The sequence below is a fragment of the Bombyx mandarina genome, chromosome 01, assembly GCF_030267445.1.
Source record: "Bombyx mandarina strain Sakado chromosome 01, ASM3026744v2".
NCBI lineage: Eukaryota > Metazoa > Arthropoda > Insecta > Lepidoptera > Bombycidae > Bombyx > Bombyx mandarina.
In genome coordinates this window covers 8,021,207-8,046,626 of record NC_143208.1, presented here as the reverse complement: position 1 = coordinate 8,046,626, position 25,420 = coordinate 8,021,207, and the positions used below count along the sequence as shown (strand labels likewise).

The window sequence follows — 25,420 nt, the reverse complement described above, 5'->3', positions numbered from 1 at the left end:
CGTGAGCTGAATTAAGTTAGTAGCGGACACAATAATGGGATTATGGTTTTGCATCGCAGCGATCTAACGCTATTTTCATATACTTACGGACTGATGCCAGATTTAGATCCTCTCGCCGATCTCCTCGAATTCTAGCTCAAGGGAGATTATAAAATTTGGAGGGAGTTTATACGGATGTGGGCAGAATGGGCGAAAACTTTTTTTTTCGGCCTGGGGGCCGAACCTCCTACGAGGTCCTCGCGCCTGAGGGGCGCGTGGGTTATGTAGGACTGATCCACGACAGTGAAACCACGGGCCCAAAGATGTTTTCAGGACCCTACCCAATAAACGACTCCCCTGCACTCTTCGCCCAAGCATCCGATCCCCTCCGAGGATACAACCCGGATGAGGGGTTACCGCGGTCAACACTAAAACCAGATGGCGCAGTTCACCCCAAGGACGCCCAGCTGAGGGAGCCTTCGAGGCGAGTCGAAGGCTCTGAAACGTCGGCCGTCTTGGTACGGTAGCCCATCGGGAAGCACAGACGGTGCCGCTGGTGTCCCAGAATACCCCGGAAAACTAACCCGCCGGGTCGGGACGCGATACACCGCCAACCGGCTGCTTTTTTTTAGCTCGAAGATATTACTCCTTGGCAGCGTACTAGAGTGCTGGTAGTGCGGCGTGCGACCTCGACGCCCTGGTCACCCCTTGGCCTTCACCGGGGGAGTGAGCAAAAACTACCCTTGGATTTTTTTTTACTTATAAGCTTGTAGAAGCTCATGGCCTACTTAGTGTTATCATAGACAAGAACAAGGTAAATGCAGAGGCGGCTTTACCCTTTGTGCAGGGTGTACTTTATACACGGGAGTAGCAGTGTTGGGGGCGCCGGCCTCGGCACTTTCAATTAACCTCTTGCATTAGTACCTACTCCATTTTGACCGTGGGCTTACTAGAAGGCGCTATGGTAATAACTGCACACAGGCGCCACACGGATCTAAGCTAAAGTTCCGTAGAAAAATGGCCCCCCTCCCCCTCCTCAACGTTCATATTACACGTTATCGTTGAGATTTGTTTGCGGGCTGAGGGGCTAGACCGAAAAAAGTGTAACAATGGAAATCGACACCCAAAACCGATATCTTTTTGCAGTGATTTTTTTCACATTAGAATCTAACACTTTTTTCTAGTTATTCAGCTTGCAGTTATTCAGCAAATAAAATATTTGTAATTAATGTCAATAAAAAATGAGTTACAAAAGTAATTTAAAGAAGTTAAAGATAATTTAAAGTAAGTACAGGGAAATTTTATTTTATGTTACATTATACAGCCTGATTGAGCCAATGTATATACCCAATCTACCAAAGCATCCAATATGTACGTTCATGTAATGCAAATTGAATGCATACTAAATAAATGTTATATCTATGTTACAGACATACTATATGTGATTCTTTTATTGACTTTTTGGCGGGAACGCGAGGAGTGAAGTTGTGTGATTTGTTTTATTTTGTCTACTTAATGTTTCTTCAGATTTAAATGTGTAATAACGGTGGTTTATTGACTGTTTAGTATCTGTAAAAGTGCACAAATGTGGGAAAACCAAACGTCGCTGAACGTAACTTCTAGGGATCCTCCAAAAAATCCACTGAAAAAGCCTCAGTAAATGACCACCATTTTACTGAGATTATATTTCATACCATATATCTCATCTCATTTCATTTAAAATTATCATTTTTTATAAAAATAAAAATTGAATTATGACTTGACTTAAAAGTCTTAGTTACGAGGTCATAAAATTCCTTTAAAAAAATCGTTATTTTTAATCATTATCACAAAATCATAGAGAAATTAAATAAAACAGACATAGCACAAGGAACTCCGTTACAGCCGAATGTCCCTATGACTCTTCTCTCTTTTTCTTTTTATTTCTGTCTAAGTTTTCTTTCTCATACTCATTAAATTATGTTTTAAAACTGTGTTAGGTTTTCGTAACAAAATAAATTTCATTAAGATTATCATCATAAACATCATCATCATCGTCACCATCATCGGCCGATAGCAGTCCACAGTTGTTGAACACAGGCCTCTTCAATTGCATGCTGCTCAGCACGATCCTCGGCCTTTTTCATCCAGCTCTTGCCAGCTACCCTGCATGGATCGTCACTCCGCCGAGCCTGAGCGCGTCCAAAACTACTTTTTTTAATTACAATCAAATAAATTTATCAAACAACAGTTGTAGAATCTGATAAAATAATTGACAGGTTACTCCTCTTGCAGATCATGTTTTAACGTGAATAAAAGCATAGAGTGAAGTAAAGTGAAGTTAGAATTAAAGAGCATAAAGCTTACATTGTAAAATTGAAATTCATTTTTTAGTAGGTACATTATCTTACCTGGTTGGTTACCTACCAACTTCAAAAGAAATCTGTGTGCAACGAAATTTTTGTGCGAATTTTTTAGTGCACTCTTCAGAATCCCCATTTTGACATAGGTACGGCTCTCGAGGCTACTGTCAGTGTCACTGACTGCAAGACATACCTAAATCTACTTCTAATTCACGCGTTTGGCACTTTGGTATTTCTTTCCTAAACATAATTGTATTAAATTTTATTTTTATATATGAATACATTTATAGGGATATATTATAAATATTTAAATATATTAGATGTATACCTATATACATAAATACATTTATAGCTCTTATTAAAAATCCAAAAATACATTTCTGGGTGAGTATAGCAGTTTATTATTGTCGACATGTCGATTTTCTGAGACAAATTTGGCCGATCAATGTATATGCCACTACATTTCTGCGGACGTGGAACTTATACAGAACTAAGGCGGATGACATTTTTTGAAACTAATCATCTGTTTGCTTTAGTACGTTTACATTTCAACATCATAAGCGTATAATTAGTAAAAACTAAAGCTCAGTTCTTCATCACTTTTGTGAATTTTTTAAAGTACCAAATCTGGGTAAATCATTTTGAATTTTTTAAATCATTTGCTAATGAATATGTTTATGAATGTATAGGTGTATATGCACATAATTCACTGGTTCCAATTTCAATGGTGGGACTCCCACCAATATAATTGAGACTCGGAACTTTTTTCATGGTGGGTTGATATGTTCAGTGTGATGTATAAGGGGTCTAGTAACTATTTAACACTAGCGATGTCATAATCAATCCTCAATATAGCTCCATCACTAAAAAGTTAAAAATAGACTTTGTGAGGAAAATACATGCATGCAAATCCACAGCAAAATGCCATAAAAAACAAATTCTGCCATTCCTTGATTAGTCATATTCAATTTTACAAATGTGTTTAAGATCTAAATACTACAAATAGTTTTCATCCTGTATGTAAACTACAAATGTCTCAATTCAGAAGAAGCTAGATACAGCGACCTGTACTTTGAAGAAGGCCTATGCCATCTCTGGGCTGATGATGAATGAATATAATTCCAGTAGATACATTTAGTTAACATATTTAACCTAGAGAAATGAAGGTCCATTAATTTTAAAGTCTATTGAAAACAAAGTAACAGCTCTATTTTTTAACTCACAGATCAAAATGATGGTGAATATACTGAAACCTTAAATAACTGAACTTTCAATATGAGACAGCAAAACTTAGAGACACATCTAAATTTTAATATAAATAATCATACAAATAATGTTAATGATAGAAAATGGGCCACCAATGGAGAGACAGCAATATTACTTAATGATCCAGCAATATCACATACTAAAATTATAAGGGTAAGAAACCTACAGTTAAATATTCTATAAATGGCTAAAACATCAAAAAAATTAAATTAGCTATGCTGGAAATTATCTTTAAGAAAATTTCCTATTACTTACTACTCAACTTTCTACTTATTATCTTTATTATTTGCAACACAATAGCGTGCACATTTTACTCTTATGTTAAAAATGAAGTCATAGTATTTAAAAAAAATCAACATTTTTGTATTCTAGAAATGGAATCGTCTATCACGTCTTCAGAGATCCATAGTGTATGCTGTGCTAGTTGTGACTGCAACAGCTCTTTTGTTGCTGTATTTTTCTAAAACTGGTATTGTCATCATTGAGCGAGGCAATGAAGATTCAGTTCAGGTATAACTTAAATAATTAATGATTTAAAGTGAAGATGGTAGTAATACATTAACTTAAGGTCATTCTTATATTAATGAAGCACCAAATAATAGTACAGTCTTGAGAATGTTTTACTTTTGTCATTAAAAAAGTTTAGTTTTATATTGACTATGGTAGGCTTATTTGATTTACATGATACTAATTTTATTACCACACATTGAAATTAATGTGGTAACAGAATAATGTAACCAGACCCAAAAAACATGATAATGTAATTAATTATTTTGTGAAATCACTGGCTGGAATGGTTGAAAGTATTGATTACGAACAGATAAGCTGTTGATTATGATTAATGAAACGGGATCTATTGGTAGGACTACTACTGCTGCTGATCAAATTAACAAAGATAATGGTATAAAATAATAATTAATTAATGGTATCTAATATTCTGTATCTGTATTAAATTTGCCTATTTACTTTTCTATACATTATTTTATAGTGAATAATGATACATATCTGAACACAATTAAGTATTGATCTAGGATTTCATAAATAAAAAATATTTGTTAATAATTATTGTCAGCACTCATGAAATAGATTTCATTTTCTTAAAAAACATTTTTTAAATAATGAAGTTGATTTTCTTGCTTGTTTGCTTGCTTAACCCATACCTTTTCTCAGGAAAAATTAAGAAACACATCTCTAAATGCCAAATCTGCATTGGACAACACAGTTCAAATAAAATATGATCCTACAGTGTATGAGAGGCCTGTTTTTACAGGTGAGCTTTTGGATTTGGATATATTTCAATAATTGTCTATATAACATTTATTTACTCAAACTTATGGTATGAAATTAAAATTTTAAACATTATTTTAGGACCAAAAAATGATCGGCAACGGGCATTGGTGGAAAGTTTTAGACATGCATGGAGAGGGTATAAGGAGCATGCTTGGGGCCATGACAATCTAAAACCAGTCTCTGGTATGGCTTCTGACTGGTTCTCTCTTGGACTTACAATTGTTGACAGTTTGGATACAGCTTACATAATGGGACTAACTGATGGTACTGTCTTAAAAAAATAGTAGAACTTTTAAGATATTTATTATATTATATTTTACATATTCCATTCAATTTGTATTTTGATTTTTCATGTAGTATTTGAGGAAGGCAAGCAATGGATCAAAGAAGAACTAATATTCACAAAAAATAAAGATGTTAATTTCTTTGAAGTCACCATTAGAATACTAGGTGGCTTGTTAACAAATCATTATTTCACTCAAGACCAGCTATTTCTTGATAAAGCTGTAAGTAAAAGTTTTTGTATAATGACAGTAATGGTAGATTGATATTTTGGACCTAAAATAAAATTTTTGTAAAATGACCCAATGATTGTTTCAGGCAGATGAGCTTTATATATTGGGCTAAATTTTAAACTTATTTCAGATTGACCTCGGAGACCGTCTCATGGCAGCATTTTCGTCACCATCTGGCATCCCATATTCTGATGTGAACTTGGGAGCTAGAACTGCTCATGCTCCTGAATGGTCACACTACAGCACCACAGCTGAAGTTACTACTGTGCAGTTGGAGTTTAGGCAACTGTCCAGAGCTAGTGGCAACCCTATATTCGAGGTGACCATTCCTTGATATTAAAAAGAAATTTGTTTTATCTTAAAATCATCATTACTGTGAGATAAGCTAAATTAATTTATATACTTTATAATATTGAACATTACAGGAGGCAGCAGCAGCCGTTTCCGAGAAGATTCATCAGCTACCAAAAAAACATGGACTTGTTCCAATATTTATTAATCCGAATACAGGACATTTTCTGCCTCACGCCACCATCACTCTCGGAGCAAGAGGGGATAGTTATTATGAATACCTGCTAAAACAATGGCTCCAGACTGGGAAAACAATCAACTAGTAAGTCCATTTTCATATTAAGCTAATGCGATTAGGACTTAACAAATTGCGTGACTTGCAATAGCGGACAAAGGCGATGTTTTTAATTTTGATGTATTTAACCATTACCTGTTTCAAAGTTTTACGTATGAAAATCTTCTAGCTAACAAAAATAAATTCACAATACTTGAATTGTACAGTGATTAGAAGGTTTGTAAAAATTTCAAAACTTAATAACACTGAAATAAACATCGTATTAAATAATATAAAAGTGAAGTGCTACAGATGTCAAATAAATCTAAAACTCAAGCTATGAATACATCAGTTGATTCCTCTAATTGTTTCAATTTAAATGGCAGTAAGGTTAATTGTCACATTCTAAGCCATGATAAAAATATTATTTATGTGAGCATCGTTCAAGGACTACAACACGTATTTCATTTTTCATTGTAAATTAATAGCCGATATAAATATTAATAGCTATGTAATCGAAACAATGTATAATTTAGTTTGGGATCACATTTTTTATGCTGTTATTGTTATTTCGTATATACATCTTTTATTACGTATTCTGGTCAATGCGAGGTAATGAAATATGTTTATTTTCAAATTTACTGAATGTCTTGGGATTCTTTAACATTAAACTAAATCTTCATTTTATTATCATAGTTATAGAAAACGGGACCTATTTTAAAAAAACACTTAAAATTAATATTTTTAAACACCAAGAAAAAAATATTATGTTTCCAAAATAATGGATTTGAATCAAGGTTCATAAGTAGGTGCAAAAATGACAAGGGAGCTAACTTTGCTAAATACGGACGATGTCATTCAGTGCAATTAATATTTCGAACCATTAAAATATTCAAATTGTATTGGAAGGATTTGTTATTTGATAAAAGTATTGTTTCTTTTTACCTAGTTTACTGGATGATTATTTAACGGGCATAGAAGGTGTACGTGAATTTTTGGCAAAACGTTCATCACCTAATAAACGATTGTTCATCGGGGAGTTGTCTGCTGGTTCAGAGGTAAATGTAAATTTATTATATTAAATAACGTCTTTAAATGTAAAGTTTTTATTTATAAGGTCTATGTTATCTTGATATTAAATTTACTTTGTGATTATTTTACAGGCTTTCAATCCGAAAATGGATCATTTGACCTGTTTCTTGCCTGGAACATTGGCCTTAGGTCATTTGAATGGCCTCCCCGACTGGCACATGACAATGGCCGAGGAACTTCTCTACACTTGCTATTTAACTTATGCTGCACATCCAACGTTTTTAGCTCCAGAAATAACACATTTCAATCTCGTTAGTATTTTTGTTTAATATTAATACATTTCTTATCTTTCTGAGGCCTTAAATAACGATGTTTCTTTTTCTCATTACAGGCGAGCACAACAGATGATATGTATACGAAATCGGCCGATGCTCACAGCTTATTGCGACCGGAATTTATTGAGAGTTTATGGTATATGTATCAAATAACTGGCAATACTACCTATCAAGAATGGGGCTGGCAGATATTCCAGGTAATTTATTTTATAAACCTACACTAGCAGATAACCATAGTTCACTTTTTTAAATGGTCACACAAACATTTAAAGTAGGTATGTAGTAGTATGTTCTGGAAACTTCACCGAAAATCGAATCAGGACATAACTGTATTCTTAAACTGAGTTTTTTAAATTAATTTATATTTAATCATCATTTATAACACCGATTATAATTATATTAACATTTAAAATTTGAGTGCTTATTTTAAGGTCGTCAAAGTGCTTTTAAGTCGTCGTGGCCTAAAGGATAAAACGTCCGGTGCATTCGTATGTAACGATGCACCGGTTTTCGAATCCCGCAGGCGGGTACCAATTTTTCTAATGAAATACGTACTCAACAAATGTTCACGATTGTCTTCCACGGCGAAGGAATAACATCGTGTAATAAAAATCAAACCCGCAAAATTATAATTTGCGTAATCACTGGTGGTAGGACCTCTTGGGAGTCCGCACGGGTAGGTACCCGCCTATTTCCGCCGTGAAACAGTAATGCGTTTCGGTTCGAAGGGTGGGGTAGCCGTTGTAACTATACTGAGACCTTAGAACTTATATCTCAAGATGGGTGGCGCATTTACGTTGTAGATGTCTATGGGCTCCAGTAATCACTTAAAATCAGGTGGGCTGTGAGCTCGTCCATGCATTTAAGCAATAAAAAAAAAATATTAATAATGTCTAATAAATTTTCAGGGCTTCGAAAAATATGCCAAAGTGCCAAACGGCTATTCGTCTTTAACAAACGTGAAATCTGAAAACCCAATACCACGTGACATGATGGAATCTTTCTTTCTGTCAGAAACACTTAAGTACTTGTACTTATTATTGAGTGACGATCGCTTTCTCATCGATTTGAATAAGTATGTCGTCAATTCGGAAGCGCACCCTTTACCTATACATAAAAATTAGTGAGATTTAAAGTAATAATAATACGTTAATGTTTATTTAACATAAGACGTATTCGTTAAATCTCATGATTTATTAGAATAAGTCGCAATTAGCCAAATATGCCGCACTTTTTTTCTCAACTAATATATCTGTATATTTATTTTCAAATGAGCACTATCATACTTAAAATTCATTCATCATTCGAGTAATAACTGCAGGATTCAGTAATTTTCAGTAAAGTTGAATTTGTTGACGGACTCGTCACTAAACATTTAGAATTTAAAGCTGTGATCATACGCGAATTACAATCAGTATTTATATTCTGACGTGCCTGTTACTTAAATGCCTTATACGTTAAGGGAGGGAGAACGAGCTAAAGTTATCACTGGATGTTAGTTTGAGCGGAATTAGTCAAATTATTATTAATGCGTGACGGGTGCGTTAAGGTTTTATTTTAACAGTAGGTACAATTTACAATTTTGACATATTAAAATTGTCTTTCCATAAAATTTGACAGTTAAACAGTTTTACGCACAATGAACTAACTCCCTTCGATTTCTCCTTAAAAACATACTTCTGATTTTTCAATAAACAGTCTTACCGTCAAATTATTATATATTTAATTGTATTCCATAATTGTTTAGGGTTTGTGTGGCGGTAGTTTAAAAAAGCTTCGTGATTGAACATCCGTATCACGAATGTTTGTGTTCATTGAATTCTCTTCTAAAAGCAATTTATTATGTACTTACTAGATTTAATATTATATTAAATAATATTATTTATTATGTAATAATTAAATTAAATTAAATACGTAAGTATAGTACTTATTTTGACTCGATTCGTGAATGTATTTGTTGCATATGCATGTGTTGTTTGTAATTATATTATAAAAAAACCGATACATGATAATTTCAAGCAATATCGTAAAGATTAAGTCGAAAAGTCCATGGTTACGCGCCAAAAAATTCGTAAGAATATTAAGAAGGCTAGAAAAAACATGCTGTTTTTCGTGATATAAAACCAGTGAGATTTTTCTATTTAAATTTAAGCTAGTTTGCTAGCGAATGCCACTAGATGAAAAATAGGACGTACCGTTTTATTCGTCAAATCGAATTTGTGCCACAGTTGCTGTAATTGAATAACATATATCACATTACATAAATTGGAACAATTTTATTTACAGAGTACAGCAATGCACAAAAGTATTACAGTATTTTATGGGGAGACTCGTTCTTTTTAAATATACGTTTTGAATAATTTTTAATATTGTCCATGGGTTCCACATACATCATCAGAATGAGGTGCTTTAGTCTGTGTCGTTGAAATTATATTCTTTCACAATTTATTCAAATTCCATCCATAAAACTTTCCAAACACATAAGCGAATTATATTGTACTTTAATAAAATAATTTAAATGTTTAGTGTTATTCGTGCTAGTAATTTATTTAGGTATTAAGAAATTTACCTATACTTAAAATAGACGTTCATTTGTTGTGTATTAAAAATCAACTTTTAAATTATATAAAGATTTACTTATTAAGATACAAAATTATAGAGACATAGAGATGAATAAATATTTAAAAATTTAACTGAACACGGTTATTCTGGAATGATCCGGCCTGTAAATTTTAAATTTAGTATCACTCAAATGAAGGCCAAGTCCGTTAGAAGACCCATCGTGTAGTGGTAACATGTATAATTATTTACACATCAAATGAACGATCTCTCTGCACAAATTAGTGCTAGCATTGTTGATAGTGAGACTTTTCTATTAATATTTACATTTAGCTTTACACATTGTAGATGTTCGATTTTATTGACTTGTTGAATAAAAGTATTGTATCAATTCAATAATAATAATGATAATAATAAATTTATTTCTCTATTACATTGTTGACGAATTATAGAGGCGATTGAAAAATATGTAATAGCTTGATAACACGATGGATCCCAATAAAAGCTGACTTAATGTTCTCTGTGTATTCGAGTATGATTATCTCATACGTTGCATTTATGTAGTTATATGCTGAAAAAGTTAAAGTAGTTTTTATTAATGTAGAACGTGCGAGTTTTGCAATTGCAGTTGCAAGTTTGGCGAATTCCTATTGCGGAGTTTTGGATTTGTTCAGCAAAATAAGTCATTGCACAATCGAGAACCATTCGAGTATTTAAAAAAAAATTTAAATAAAACTTGTTCAAGTGATTTATATTTAAACTTTTGCCTTTTCAGCAGCTCACTACTTTTATTGTTACAAGAGTAGCCCAAAATATTAAAAATTAGAATAAACAGACTGATGTGTTTATAAACACAAATAATGCCTATTTCATGAAATGCTGAAATATTAGTTAGGAGTTAAAATGAAAAACTTAATTTTCTTATGCAGATAAAAGAAACAGTATATGTTTATTTGCATTAAGTGAGATATAATCAATTTAAGTATTTCAAACTGGTTGCCTTACAAGTACATAATATTATGAGTGTTTAAAATTAAATTCGCAGAAAATAATCGACTGAATGAATTGTGCAAATTCTTTGAAAATAGTATCGCGTAGTACACTTTTGATGATTATGAAAATTGTTATATTTTTTCTATTGTAATTAAACAGAATAAGATTCGCTAGAAATTCAAGTAATGTAGAATACAACGCACACAGTAGCAATTTGATAATACAATTTTATATCACTTGTTGCAAATTTAAAGATACAAAGACACATGTTAGCATTTATACTGTAGGTAGATGTAACAGAAAAAAGTATTTTTACATGACTAATATCTACTTTAATAATTTTTGATGGAATTATTTGCAATTATCATTACTGCGTATAAAAACATTAATCTGAAAAGGTTACTGCAAAACAACCCTTGATTATAAATGTAAATAAATATTTTAAAGTAATGATATTATATTTTCATCTCTTAGTCATTTTTCTTGTAACGTAGTAACTACTAAGTCTCCTTTAGATATTAAGTATTTAATATTCACAGTGAACATTTACACAATTTGTATGTAATATATTATAACGTATACCAAAAAATTTATCAAATTCATTAATTGGTCGGTAGTGTCACAAAAATATATTTATTATGAGCACTAATTTGGAATATATTATTGTGTGCGAGTTAAGTAGTGTAGATTTTATTGTAATGGTTATTAGAAAATTTATTAGTTACCATGAACTAGTGTGCGCTTGTGTTAAATGCGGTCCATTTACGCAATTCGTTGATAGTTTAACATAATATCTATATTTTAATATAATTAATTTCGTATACATTTGTATTTAGTAAAGATTCAATATATGTAGAGTAATATTTTAATTTTAGTTGTTATTTGTCTGTATTATAATTTTCAGTCAATCCAAAATTGACCTTTACATTTTCTCAAGTTTGTTTCTTCAATTTATACCGCATATTATTGTATTTGCATTGTAAATGTTTATCAAATTACTTAGATGTCTGTTGTATTTTTATTAGAATATATTGAGTGAATTTATTTATAGGACAATAATCTAAAACCATTAAACTTTATTTTGCAATAAAAATTAAATATAGTTAGTGAAAATACGAAGAGCGTTTGTAGATTTTTTTATTTTTATTAATGACTATTAACTTATATACGCAAATCGTATACTTTGTAATTAAATTTTAGTGGATCATTAAAATTCGCATTTATTTGTTGTTCGTAAGTTTAAATAATTTTTTGTTGGATTGTTTATATTTTTATTTATTATGTTAAAAGCATTCTACGCTCCTTTCAGTATTTCTTAGAAGATTTAATACTGTAACCATAATAGCAATAATATTATCACAAATTATTAGTTGTAACTATAACTTAGTATACTATTTCATTGTTTGGTTTTTTATATAATCGCTTTTATCTCTAATATAAACTACCACTTCATTTATTAAGTAGTTTAGTTATAAAATATTTCGACTATGGATTTAAATGGAAAATAAAGAAAACAAGCATATGGTTATTTGACTCCTTTAATTTCAGTCCTTAAATGTAAAAATAGAAATATTTAAACTACATTCTACAAAACACGTAGTATAGTCCTTTGTCTTAATAATACAGACTACTAACAAAAAGAAAAATACTAATTTGAATATTAAAGAAAATAAAGCTAATGAGGTTTACACAAATGTAGTAAAATATTATATAAACTAGTATGAATGTTAACAGGTGAACTTAACATTAGGTATAACATGTATTCAACATTTAAAAATATGTATATACTTTTAAAAAAACTTTGCATTCATGCGTTATACTAAGTATAGTGAACTAAACAAAAAATCATTTCAATACTGTTGAGAAAAAAAATTCGTCCCTCATACTCCAAACATGCTGATCTAAACTTGAGAACTTCATAAAAAGCTTCTCACTATTCACTGTTTAATACAATTCAGATCAAGCTATAATATTTCTTAATCTAAGTCTAATCCATAGCTATCTTCTAATATCTAATATTGTAAGTAAAGTCATACAAAAATATAATATCTCATTATCACATGGATTGACTCATCGTCATGGAATGCAAAAATATATTTTGTATATGTTTTTCAAAAAATATAGTATTGTTAATGTCTCTTAAATTCGCATTGTAAATTATAGCATATAATAACAGTTTAAAGGCTCTGTTACTTTACATTAATTTTGGCACAAAATGGTTATAAATATATTCCAAGAAATATACATTGTGTATATGTTTGTCCTTAAAGTATCAGCTGAAATAACATTCAAAGCATAACATAATACATACCAGAGAATTCCACCAGGGTTCAATAACAAACATTTTAGTTTAATTCAATGTAAAATTTCATTACAAATTTAATTATGAAATGGTGGTTGAAAGACTAACCAGGTTGATTTTATTAACACTTTGCTACTGAATTTAAACAATACAACGAAATCTAGCTGCCAATATAAGTAACATTATAATAATGAGTATTGTGTAAGATTATCATTACACTATAATATAAATAAATATTACAAAAAGGTAAATGCAGATTGGATTTCAATGCTTGGATGTAAATATTTTATTGATCACATCAAAACACAGTCACAGCATTGTAGAGTGTAATAAAGACATTTGATTCCGCAATCTTCTTCCTCTTCTATTGGTGGTGATAAAGGTTTTTGTTGTGATGGTCGAAGATAAACACTATCAACTTTATCACCTGATTCTTTTTCATACTTGGCTTCTGGAGATTTGTTGTGTAATTCTTTGTTTTCAAGGTAATCATCACTGTTTTCAGAGTATTTTTCGTTTGCATCTCCTCTGCCATCCTTATAAAAAATGCATAGTTAATAATATTAATTAACAATTTATCGTTACATTATATTTTGAAGCAATTTTTTTAATACAAAGTTCATGATTCTTTGCTAAATCAACCCAGAAATTATAATAATACAAGTTACTACTTTTCAAACTATTACCTCATACTTTTGAGGCAGTAAAAATATGAAATTGGATTATGGGTGAAAAATTGTATTTTGTAGAAGTCTATTTTCAGAAGAAGTCTATTTACTGTTTGGCAGAAGTCTATTTACATTCATTCATTTTGATGCATAGGGTAAAAATTCTCTCAGACTAGCCAAAGCCTCAAGATGTGGCAACAGAATTCACTATGAACTGTTACCAGTTCTGATGATCATTAATGAAATTTTAAATTTTGCAAGTTATTCTATTCACAACGCTATTAAATAAGTTGCAGTAAACAACTTCCACATTTAAATTTTTTCCAATAAAATTAAGCCAAAGATAAAAAAATTGAGGATTATTTCTCTCCTCTGTCTTACTGTTTTATCCATTATTTTCAAAGAGCAATGTCAATGATAAATACATATTATATCAAAATTATTTATAAACTCAATAATATTGTAGAATGATCAATGTGCAAAGATAAGTTAAACAAGAACAAAAAACTTACTTTAGCATCTTTATCAGATTTGATAAATTCCTGATTCTCATCAATGTTCTCAAGATCCTTGGTATCTAAAGCGGCATCAGCTACAGCAACACTTGTACTAGATGTCACAGGTGCAGGTCCCTTTGAACGCTCTGGTAACAATAAACCCACCTCTTGCTCCCTTTTTTTGTAAGGTTCCGAATCTCCAGACATGCTATGTAAAACAAGTAAGATATTGGATTTAAAACATACTATTTAAATTGTTACTTACATTATTTAAAATGGTAACTGATTTCACAAGTACTATGTGAAAATTTATTAGCCGAATCTGCAGTGTCTACATAGCTTAAATAATGTTTGTTTTAATGACATTTAAATTGGTTTTATACGAGGAGGATCGACTAAAATTCACCTTACGCTCGCTGTTTCCACTTGTTCGCCAGATAAACGACGCCATGTAGTTATAATTGTTTCGAAATTGTTATTTTCTTGCATTTTGTAAAATAAAACGAAATTGGCTTTATTGTTTTGTTTTGTTGAATGAAAACTTTCGTATTATTTTATTTTTTGTACTTGTATTTCCCAATGAACTTAAGTTTATTATAGTGAAAGGTATCGTAAAGTATAAAGTAGCATAACAACAATTACAAGATAAATCGGGAGAAAAAAAACGACCATGACACCTCTGAACGTTGTTTACATTGAATACCATTTTGTTATTGTATAATCTATGCATTTGTCCTTGCTTGCCACTTGCCAGTCCACCTTACATTTTGAGAAAATATCTACTCTGTGGCATGCTCTTTTCATTTTAATGATACCTTAATATTACTAGCTAAAAACTACACATGTACAAGTTATGTTCTAAAACTTACCATATAGACGAAATATTTTGGTTAAACATTATAGAAATATTATAAATTTTTAAATTCTCCGGGTCTCTATTCTAAATAGCTATTCTTTATTCTTTTGGTAGGTACACAAATCAAGTCACTACTTTTGATTTTAAAACTGTCGTTACATTGACATTTTATCATAGACCTTTACTTCAGTGCATTTCATAGATTAAGATCCTTAATAAAAATGCTTAGTGTCTTTTAACAATATGCTTTTAATGTACTTTTTATGACATTTACTTTCAGATGAAAGTTTGTCTTCGATTCAGAGTAAGTACCTGCGTAGATGCTCTATTTGTACAGTCTTTGGAGGAAAAAACAGCGTATCAAACGAAATGAGATAATGTCACAGTAAAATGGTGGTTGTTCAGCGAGACTTCAAGGGGATTTTTGGATTTGCTCCGTGAAAGTCCGTTTTGATAATATCATATTGCCAGTGCCAACAGCCGTCTTTGTAACGTAGTTTAAATTGCGTGCGTGAAATTTAGAACAACTTTACAGTTTTTTCTCTAAACTTGTTTGATAGCCCTCTTTCCAAATGATTTCAAAATAAAAGAATAATTTGCAGCATTGGATAATGCCATAGCTTGTCGCACTCATCAGCATAGCCATTGTTTTCAATAAACCGTATGTCGTAACGACCATTCCGTTTTCTTTAGTCTATATTGTACCGTTTTATGGACAGCTCTAGCGTACATGCGTTGGTAGGTAGGTACTTATTTTGGCATATTATACCTTTCGATATTGCAATGAACTCTTGGAAAATTTATAGCCACATGTCACTATCAATTTATAGCCACACATTTCCTGACTTCGACCTCGCCTCAAGATACGGAGTGATACTCTTTTCTACTGTTATGTTTCTCAGTTAGTCGAGAACAGGCAGGTTTTAAAATTCTCTGTTCGATGTGATTATACTAGAAAACTTCCCTTTACACCTAATGCCGTGATACCCAAAACAATCCTAAAATTGTTGCTTACTGAATTTATCTACTGGCTTAAGTATAAATCGTGTTGCTCTGTCATACAATGAGAAAATTAAAAATATTTGTTGCTTTGGAGTAGTCAGATCGCAGTGAATACATTTCAACCTACTCATACAATAAATGTCTCTTCTTAATATTCCTCCTGCGTCCGATAAAGTTCTTAGAACGCAAACAGGTGTTCGTTTCGCTCACAATTGTATCTTTATGCATTAATATGTTTTATGTATTAAAAAGGAAATAAAATTTAAGCCAATTATCAAAAAAATAAATTTACGGTAAAAACCAGAACAGCACACAACTAAATACTTCATTATGAACAGTAAACTTGAACAGTACCTAACGTTAGTTGAAGCCTAATTATAATACTGAAGAAAAACGATTAAAATGTTAATTAAATAAACGTAATGTAAAGTACAGTCATAGACATATTAAGCCGGACATTTTGGTTTAGTCTTATTACTCTCTAATTTAAAATTAGAAACGTCAAAAATAACACAGTTGAATGACAAAAAAAAACCAAATTGTAAAATAACAAATTACTAAATAAAGGAAATAAAGATTTTTTACTCATAAATTATTCGGAATGTGGCAAAGTAATAATTGTTATCTCCTATAGCTTTTCGAATTTCTACTTAACATATCAATCACGGCAATAAAGTTGCCAAAAAGAGAGCGACGTTTCATCATAATATGGACTTGGTTGGAACGGAGTTCTTTTATAAACTTCTTTTTGGTGCTTATACTGTAATTATGAAAGAAAAGACGAAGAGCCTGTATAAAATAATTAAGTGAATAATTAAATGAGAATAAAGTTGTTATTGCAGATAAATTTCTGGAATATTAACGATACATTAACACTATTTTGTTATTAAAATTTATATATAAGAAATAAATTTATAACATATTTTTTCTCTTAAAATTCACAGCAAGCTGAAACGATAGAAAAATTTTCAGTTTCCTAGGTTATCGGGAAATGCCTCAAAAATCACAGCAAAAAGATCTGTATTTATTTTGGTTTTTATACTTTTTCGGTTTAGCCCCTCAGCCCACAAACAAAAGGTGTATTCTTGTGAAATTACGTTTCATTCTTTCTGGATGTTTATTTAAGTCATCACAAATTGCTGGGGCGGGATATTTTACCTTATTTTCTCTTCCAAGCATTTTTGCTCTATAGGGCTTATGTTGGGCGAGAACACTGGCTACCCCAAAACAATTATTATAACGTTATGAAGGTACGAGTATTCGACATCCACCCCAATAAAGTGGTGTAAATTATCAAGCATGAAAACAAATCCATGGGGGCAAATTGCACTGAACTAAAAGTGACAAATGTTATTAAATTTCTTTCAAAATTTCAGTTAATCTATTATCAATTAAGTGGAGTTCTAAAAGTGTCGATACCACTGACTCTCCACCATATGCTTCTTTTCGAACCTTATTTTATTGAGGGTAATTTCTTTCAAAAAATCGTGGCAGACCCAAACTCCGATGGTTGGATGGCGTGGAGCGCGACCTCAAAAATATCGGCGTCAAGAACTGGAAGGAGAAAGCCCTGAACAGAGCAGTCTGGAGAGACATACTGGACCAGGCTAAGGCCCACCCTGGGCTGTAAGGCCTAAGATGATGATGATGATGAATTTCTTTCAGGGTTTCCCCAAAATTTAATTCTCCATCATTTGACTTCTGGAAAAATCTGGCCTTGCCTAAGAATAAAGCATGACTCGAAATGTCGTTTTTCTAGTTTTCGTGATTGCGAGCAAAATTAATCCGAGTTACTCGATAGCAATTGGCAAGAAGGGGATCTCTGACAGTTTTCACAACCTTTGAACAAGTTTACTCTGGCTAATTTCAATATTTCTCTTACAGTTTTTGTGTTTAATATATCCTCTCGTACTTCTCGAAGTTTCGTCCATTTGGCCTTCGAAAAAGTTAAAGCGCGATAAAGTTTTCCGTTGCCGTGCCGTTTCTTAGAACACTAATAAAGATGAACCGGTCATCTCTGGCCACATTGTTCTATCCACATCTCTCCTGAAGCTCTTGTATACTGACTGATTTGTTTATCTGCCGAGCTGTCTGTCAACTTAAAATTAAGGCAGCAGTCCAAACAGTTTAGATTGTCAGTTTATTGCCAGTAACACACACTGAATACCACACAAACAAAATAGTCAAGACAAAAATCTAAATGTAGATTAAAATTTTATAGTTGACTAGGGAGTCCAACACTCATATAAATATTAGCCTGTCCATTAAGTACATGTATTTTCTACATGGATACCAAGTTTCAAGTCAATCGGATGCATGGTTCAGTGGTTATAACGGAACATCCGTAAAAACCACTGTAGATTTATATATTAGTATAGATAAAAGATTGTGCTGTTTGAAAGAATGCATAGCAATAAATAAAAACAAATAAAATAGAGAAAAAAGAACAATGTTCTAACTGACTTTTATTAAAATAGGTTTTTTTGTCCCTTACCTAATCGCTTGTAGCCTAAGAGGCTCTTCTCGTACGAGCGAGTAGGTGAGCTCACGGGCTGAGAGAATTTGCTAACACTAATTTTACCTATCTGCATCTGATATCTGTTTAACTATGCAACATTTGAATGTAATTTTCACCTAATGCAAGAAGGCAGATTTACTTGAAAATTCTCACACGTATCAAGGATCGTGGAAATTACAATAATTGTATCATTGTTGCCTAATGTACTGCAGGATCTTAATAATTTATTCAGCTTGCTGTTGAAGCGAGTTTTAATCATTTTTTTCTTATTTTAATCATTTTTTTGGTTGAATATCGTTTTACCAACGTTCGTAGCGAGTTCGCACGATAATTACTACAAAATATCAGTATATTTTTGCGTTTCATTGAAAATAAAGAATTTGGTACTTAATTTGTTTAATAAGCGGCTATTTTATTTAGAAGAATAAAAATATAGTCGCGCTTTGTATACTAATCTTACTTCGTGGAAGATAAATAAGTATGAGCGAGGTAGAAATGGCTCTGGAACGAGCTTACAAACAAATCAAATCGAAATGCTCGTAAATTACAGATACACTTAGTTAAAAGATACACTCTTTTAATTATTTCTTAAATTAAATGTATACAATTTACAGAGAAACTAATATTATGAGAAAAAAACAGCGCCATTTCACGTAATAAGGTTCGTTGTAAATTTTCTCTTTTGAAGTTTTGACTAACCGAATCTAAATAACGTAACAGCTGTATTGTAAATTATACTTACAAATTATACATTGTCGGAGTTCTTTCGTAAGAGTGTGAATTCCAAACGATATCTTTTTTCTTGTTGCGTTTTTTTGTTGGAATCCATAGTACGCTAAAGGAGGTTGAGGGCTTGGTCTTCGGCTTGTTGAACGAAGCTGGAACGTAGCTCTTTCCAAACGAAGTGGATGGTAGACTAGGTTTTGTGTACGAGCTGGTGTTACTGCTTTGTGGCTTGGAGCTCAACGTAGAGCTCTTTCTTGAATATCCGGCTCCTGAGGATTTGCCGCTCGTGTCCAGAATACTCGATTTTCCTCCAGAATTTTTCCCCAGCCCGGTCCCACTCTTTCCAGTGGGACCGACTTGCTTGGTTTTGGGTGCCAGGGTTAGCTTCTGTAAATACAATAAACAAAATTAAACTTCATAATACTACAAACATAAAGTCGTAATATCTACTGGATGTAGGTACGAAGGCAAAAGAAAAATGAATTTAAATAAAATGAATCAACTAGTTTTATTTTATTTATTTATTTATTCTTCAGATAGGTGAACGAAATCACGACTCATCTGGTATCAATAATTGAGGTTATAAATTCACAATGTGAATAACGCTACCTGCCTTGAGACATGAGACCAATGTTTCAATTATGTAGTAGTAGGTCCTCCCTTCCCCAGTAACCCCTTTAAATTGGAACTTCGCGACAGAAATAGGCAGTTGCGTGCCTTACAGTATCAGGTCATGGCGGACCGCGGTACGCTAATAATATTAGTATCTAATATTATACTTAGAGAACGCTGCTGCTCATTCTCGTATGAACCTGTTTGCTGTCTTTTACGACACCCATGGGAAGAGATGGAGTGGTGTTATTCTAGACTGACTCCATACCGCCAGAAGTCTTGATTCTTTTTTATTATAATAATATTAACAGAAGACCTAACGTCTCACCAGGCTCGTAGAAATAGCGACATAAAAGCCTTACTTTACATACTTTACCTTCCTCCTCCTCCTTGCGTCGTATTCCTCATTGCTGAGGGTCGTGACCACCCTTTTGTATCACCTTACTTTACCTTAGATACTTAAATGTCCTCTATATCAGACAATATAAGAAAATGTACTTGGTGAGGTTGTTGTCCTTATGGATGGGTGATAGGGAGGGCGACTGAAGTAGATTGAGGAATATCAATTGATGGAAACTATTTATGAAATAATTACTTAGAACAGTAAAATTTAATTATGATCTAAAATTTATTTTTACCATTCACGACTGTGATTTGATTTTCGAAATTTTACAGTACCTACGATGATTATTGTGTAGATCTATATCCGTTGAGTGATAAGATTTTTAAAAAATCGAATCTAGTAAGTTTCTTTTTTCTGTCGTCATATTTGTCGTCAATGAATTGGCGTATTTTGGAAAATCGATATTATTGACTTTGAAAGCAATTTTATGTAAGGGATAATTTAAATTATTGGGTAACAAATGTTCAAAAGAAATTATATCCGATTTAAAAATTACAGTTATATGAATCATCGTCTGCAGAGCGATGTTCACTGCTGGACAGGTCTCTCCTAAGACTCGTCACAACGACCTACGCTGACTTGCCCGCGTCCAGAAATACTCATTTGTATCACTTTGATATTCAGTCAAGAATACTTGATAAGCAACCTTTGTAATTATTGAATAATCTGGTCCCCTGAATAATAGGAAACGACTCATCTTCAGAATACGTCTATACATTTACACTCTGCATTTGCGAGCAACGAGTTAGTTGGTTGGTCACACCCGCAAATTTGATGATGGTTTGCGATTTTATATCAGGCAACTTCTTTTATAAAACATATAACATAATAATAACCTAAAGATGATTCTGATTATATAAATTAATCAAAAGCTAAAAAAAATGTATGTTATCTATTTATGTATGTATTATGTAATAATGAAAAGACTTCTCTACTCACCGACTAACTAATTCACAATATTTCACCTGCCCTCTGTTTGTGTTCACATTAGTTTAACGGTACTGCTCTTAATACATTATGGCGAACAGTACGTGGATCATGTGTGGTACCCGCTCGCGAACTCGCTTAGGCAATGAGCGCGTAGCGGACCGTCCGGTTTTAAGTGGTGGTGTTGCCTTTATCGAAATCGAATTTTACAAGATTTTTGTAAGTTCTTTTATAAAAATAGCCATCCTGGTATAATCTACTAGCGGTAGGGCATATTGTAAGTCTGCATGGGTAGTTATTATTATACTTTCTTCACATTGCCACCTTTATGCCGTGAAGTAATGATACATCTGGTTTGATGGGTGCGAGAGCGGTTAAACAATTATATTAAGATTTCGACCTTATGTTTGAGGTGAGTGCGGCATTGATATTCTATTGCGGATGAACTCCGATGACCTTATAAAGTCGCCCAGCTGTGAGCTCGTTCAACAAAACTATGCAATAAAAAATACAAATAAAAAACCTTCCATTCAGTTATTCCATTAAGTCCATTAAGTTATTTCACTTACGCTACATTATCATCGCAGTAATTTCTCAACTGCTTTCTTCTACGTCAAATTCCTATCTTGAAGACCTGCACTGGTAGAGTGTATTATGATTTTCTGCCATTGGATACAATCGCCGTGTATCATTATGCCTCGAGATTACCGTACTTTGTATCTTGTATCTTTGTAAGGGCGGAAGAGCCATATCTCCAATACAATGCCTCCAACTGAGACAGGCCTAATATCTCCAAATTGACACCGCACTCTCGCTGTATCACCTATAGTAAATGTTCAATAGCAGGTGGATCGCAAGCTCTACTATACTTTAAAAAGTAAAATTTTTTTTTTTTATATCTTAGGTGGGTGGACCAGCTCACAGCTCACCTGGTGTTAAGTAGTTACTGGGGCCCATAGACATCTACAACGTAAATGCGCCACCCACCTTGAGATATAGGTTCAAGTATAGTTACAACGGCTGCCCTGCCCTTCAAACCGAAACGCATTACTGCTTCACGGCAGAAATAGGCAGGGTGGTGGTAGCTACCCGCGCGGACTCACAAGAGGTCCTACCACCAGTAAAAGTTATTTCTAAATTACGAACTTTTTTAACTCTAATATCATTTCTTTCATTCTTCATTCAAGATTTTAAATTTTCTAAACTCTACGTGAATCTTTAAAATCAATTATATTTTTCAAAGTTGGTATCATTGTGCATACACTGAGCTGACGCACACATTCACAGTCCACCTCTTACGATTAATTTCACAATAAATGAATATAATAAGTATATATATATCCAAGTATTTTGTTTGCGTCATTTTAAACGATATTAAATTCCATTTCTGTATTACTGCATTAGGGGTCAATACTTGTGTTTTGACTCACAGATAAACTCGTTTCGTTATGTAGTTTTGTTGTAAGGTTTCGGTTGGTAAGGTTCGTATGGGGGTTGATGATCAAACATTTACCTAAACATACGCACATATGCAATGTTATAACAAAAAGAGCCAAGCTCGCATTACAAAGCTATCCTCATTTAATATCGTGTGCATCAGAATATCGGTATGTATATTTTATCGGGTCTTTGAAATCAATTGCAGATGAAAAACTAAAAATAATAACAATAATTAGAGTCAATTATGTCATCTACTCTTGTATACAACAAGTCTTGATATTAGAGGTTTAAGATCGGATGTGCATGATTTCCACGATGTTCTAGTAATTAGTTGAATATTTAATTTTTTGGTTTTAATAAATTATTTTTTGCAACAATTAGTATATTTAAATGTTCGATTTTAAAATTAATCAATTTTAAATTTCAAATTAATTAAATTAATTCGATTTAAGAACTTTACTGGTAGTAGGATCTCTTGTGAGTCTGCACGGGTAGGTACCACCGCCCTGCCTATTTCTGCCGTGAAGCAGCGTGCGTTTCGGTTTGAAGGGTGGGGGAGCCGTTATAATGATACTGAGACCTTAGACCTCATATCTGAAGATACGTGGTCCATTTACGTTATAATGGTCTATGGGCTCCAGTAATTACTTAACACAGGGGGGAGGGGTCTGTCTGGGCTGTGAGGTCGTCCACACATTTAAGCTATAAATAAATAAATAAAATTGTTCGAAATGTGCAATTTTATATTACCGTCTAACTGCGGTCGGTTTGCCATTGTGACAAAAAGGTCAAATGAAGCGAATCAAAAGCGTACTGGGCGCGTACCTAATAGCGCAGCTCTGATAAACTCCCTGATTTGTTAACAAGACCGACATAATTATACTTCTAAATAGCAAGCAGTGCGTCGCGTAAATGTGTTATTATATTGCTGTAGTCATTTATTAAACGGTCACGAGTCGTGGTCAGTTTGTCCGTGTATTAGAGGTAATTGCGAGGTAGGCGGCCATCGCTTTGTATAAATGTCAGATCGTGATGAAGGTCCCTTGGTATGTGTAACAGACTTAAAGAAGTCTTTAGTCGTGTTTTACACGCGTGGAACCTGCATGCATTGTTTTGTGAGACAAATGCTTATTGTGAAATTCAACGCATTTATGTTTTTTTTATTGCTTAGATGGGTGTACGAGCTCGCAGCCCACCTGGTGTTAAGTGGTTACTGAAACCCATAGACATCTACAACGTAAATGCGCCAGTCACCTTGAGATATAAGTTCTAAGGTTTCAGTATAGTTACAACGGCTGCCCCACCCTTCAAACCGAAACGCATTACTGCTTCACGGCAGAAATAAGCGGGGTTGTGGTACCTACCCATGCGGACTCGCAAGACATCCTACCACCAGTAATTACGCAAATTATAATTTTGCGGGCTTGACTTTTATTACACGATGTTATCCCTTCACCGTGGAAGTCAATCGTAAACATTTGTTAAGTACGTATTTTAATAGAAAAATTTGTATCTGCCGGCGGGATTCGAACACAGATCAGATGCATCGCTGTATACGTATGCAACGGACGTCTTATCCTTTAGGCCACGACGACTTCAAACGCTGTTATGTTTTGTTTTTTTGTAAAGCACACGTTTCTCCTGTTGAGTTCCGGTCTTACGTGGTCACGGTTGCTTGTAGTATTTTACGACAGGTACAGTCAAATCACTGCCTGCTTCCAAATACTGTTTTCAAATCTAGCTTGAAAAAGGACTTAATATATTATAAAGCGATAATATTATAAAGAGGAAAGATTTGTTTGTTTGTTTGTTTCGAATAGGCTCCGAAACTACTAGGCCGATTTGAAAAATTCTTTTTCCATTAGAAGCCGACATTGTCCCTGATGAACATAGGCTACTTTTTTTTTTTTTTTGTTTTCATGTGTGTTTTAATGTTTCCGAAGCGAAGCGAGGGCGGGTCGCTAGTATATTATAAAGGGATTGCGAAAACATCTATGACGGCACGCGGCAGTTCTTACGAAAGTTTGTGGTAATATCTTGAATCACGTGGCGGATGAACGGTTTTTTTTTCAAGTAATAGAGTTGAACTCTGCTCCACTAGTGGCATCTGATACAAAACAAAGAGAGAATCATGGAGTAGTAGACCCAAAAGTTCCAAGTATGTATAACTTATAATATAGGACTTCACTAATTAATATTTGTTATAATTAATTATTATTAAAAGTAACGTCGCTAGCCATTCTGATAACAGTGACTATTTAGGTGACAATAGAGTACTCGTATCAGATTTGAATGAGATGCATTAATAGATAACCTAATCGCATTACTAAATTATTCAGTACATATTTTTAATAGGGCACTTGTGGTAGGGTACATCACAATGCGTAAAGGTACATACCACTTTTGTATCAGTCCACACGTCGAAGCTATTATTCGTTCTGTTCATAGATTGGTGTATCCCTTTGTATCGTTTTATCTATGAACCAAACATTCAATATTCATGTGTAGACTATCTAGACTACGTTCTAATGAAATCATTTTACTGTAATAAATTCGCAGACGAGTTCACGGCTCATTTTAAGTGGTTAACGAA

The 25,420-nt window shown here is 33.0% G+C and overlaps 2 protein-coding genes across 5 annotated transcripts; one reads left to right on the top strand and one right to left on the bottom strand.

Moving 5' to 3' along the window:
- Positions 1–1,445: 1,445 nt before the first annotated feature.
- alpha-Man-Ib (alpha-Mannosidase class I b) lies at positions 1,446–12,404 on the top strand. 4 transcript variants are annotated; one of them, XM_089728681.1, is made up of 12 exons: positions 1,446–1,635; positions 3,547–3,740; positions 3,960–4,097; positions 4,758–4,857; positions 4,956–5,141; positions 5,235–5,383; positions 5,523–5,711; positions 5,818–6,005; positions 6,907–7,015; positions 7,121–7,300; positions 7,381–7,521; positions 8,233–12,404. In XM_089728681.1, exons 2-12 carry the CDS (start codon positions 3,597–3,599, stop codon positions 8,446–8,448), a joined length of 1,740 nt encoding a protein of 579 aa, XP_089584807.1. In that variant the 5' UTR covers positions 1,446–1,635; positions 3,547–3,596; the 3' UTR covers positions 8,449–12,404. The 4 variants fall into 4 exon arrangements, with proteins under 4 accessions (XP_089584807.1, XP_028032219.2, XP_028032220.2 ...); XM_028176418.2 differs by lacking the exon at positions 1,446–1,635 and adding an exon at positions 2,457–2,705; XM_028176419.2 differs by lacking the exon at positions 1,446–1,635 and adding an exon at positions 2,806–2,952.
- Positions 12,399–17,106, bottom strand: LOC114244561 (uncharacterized). The gene is made up of 3 exons (XM_089728707.1): positions 14,750–17,106; positions 14,359–14,551; positions 12,399–13,714 (listed from the first exon to the last, which is right to left on the bottom strand). Exons 1-3 carry the CDS (start codon positions 14,830–14,832, stop codon positions 13,472–13,474), a joined length of 519 nt encoding a protein of 172 aa, XP_089584833.1. The 5' UTR covers positions 14,833–17,106; the 3' UTR covers positions 12,399–13,471.
- Between the last annotated feature and the right edge of the window lie 8,314 nt (positions 17,107–25,420).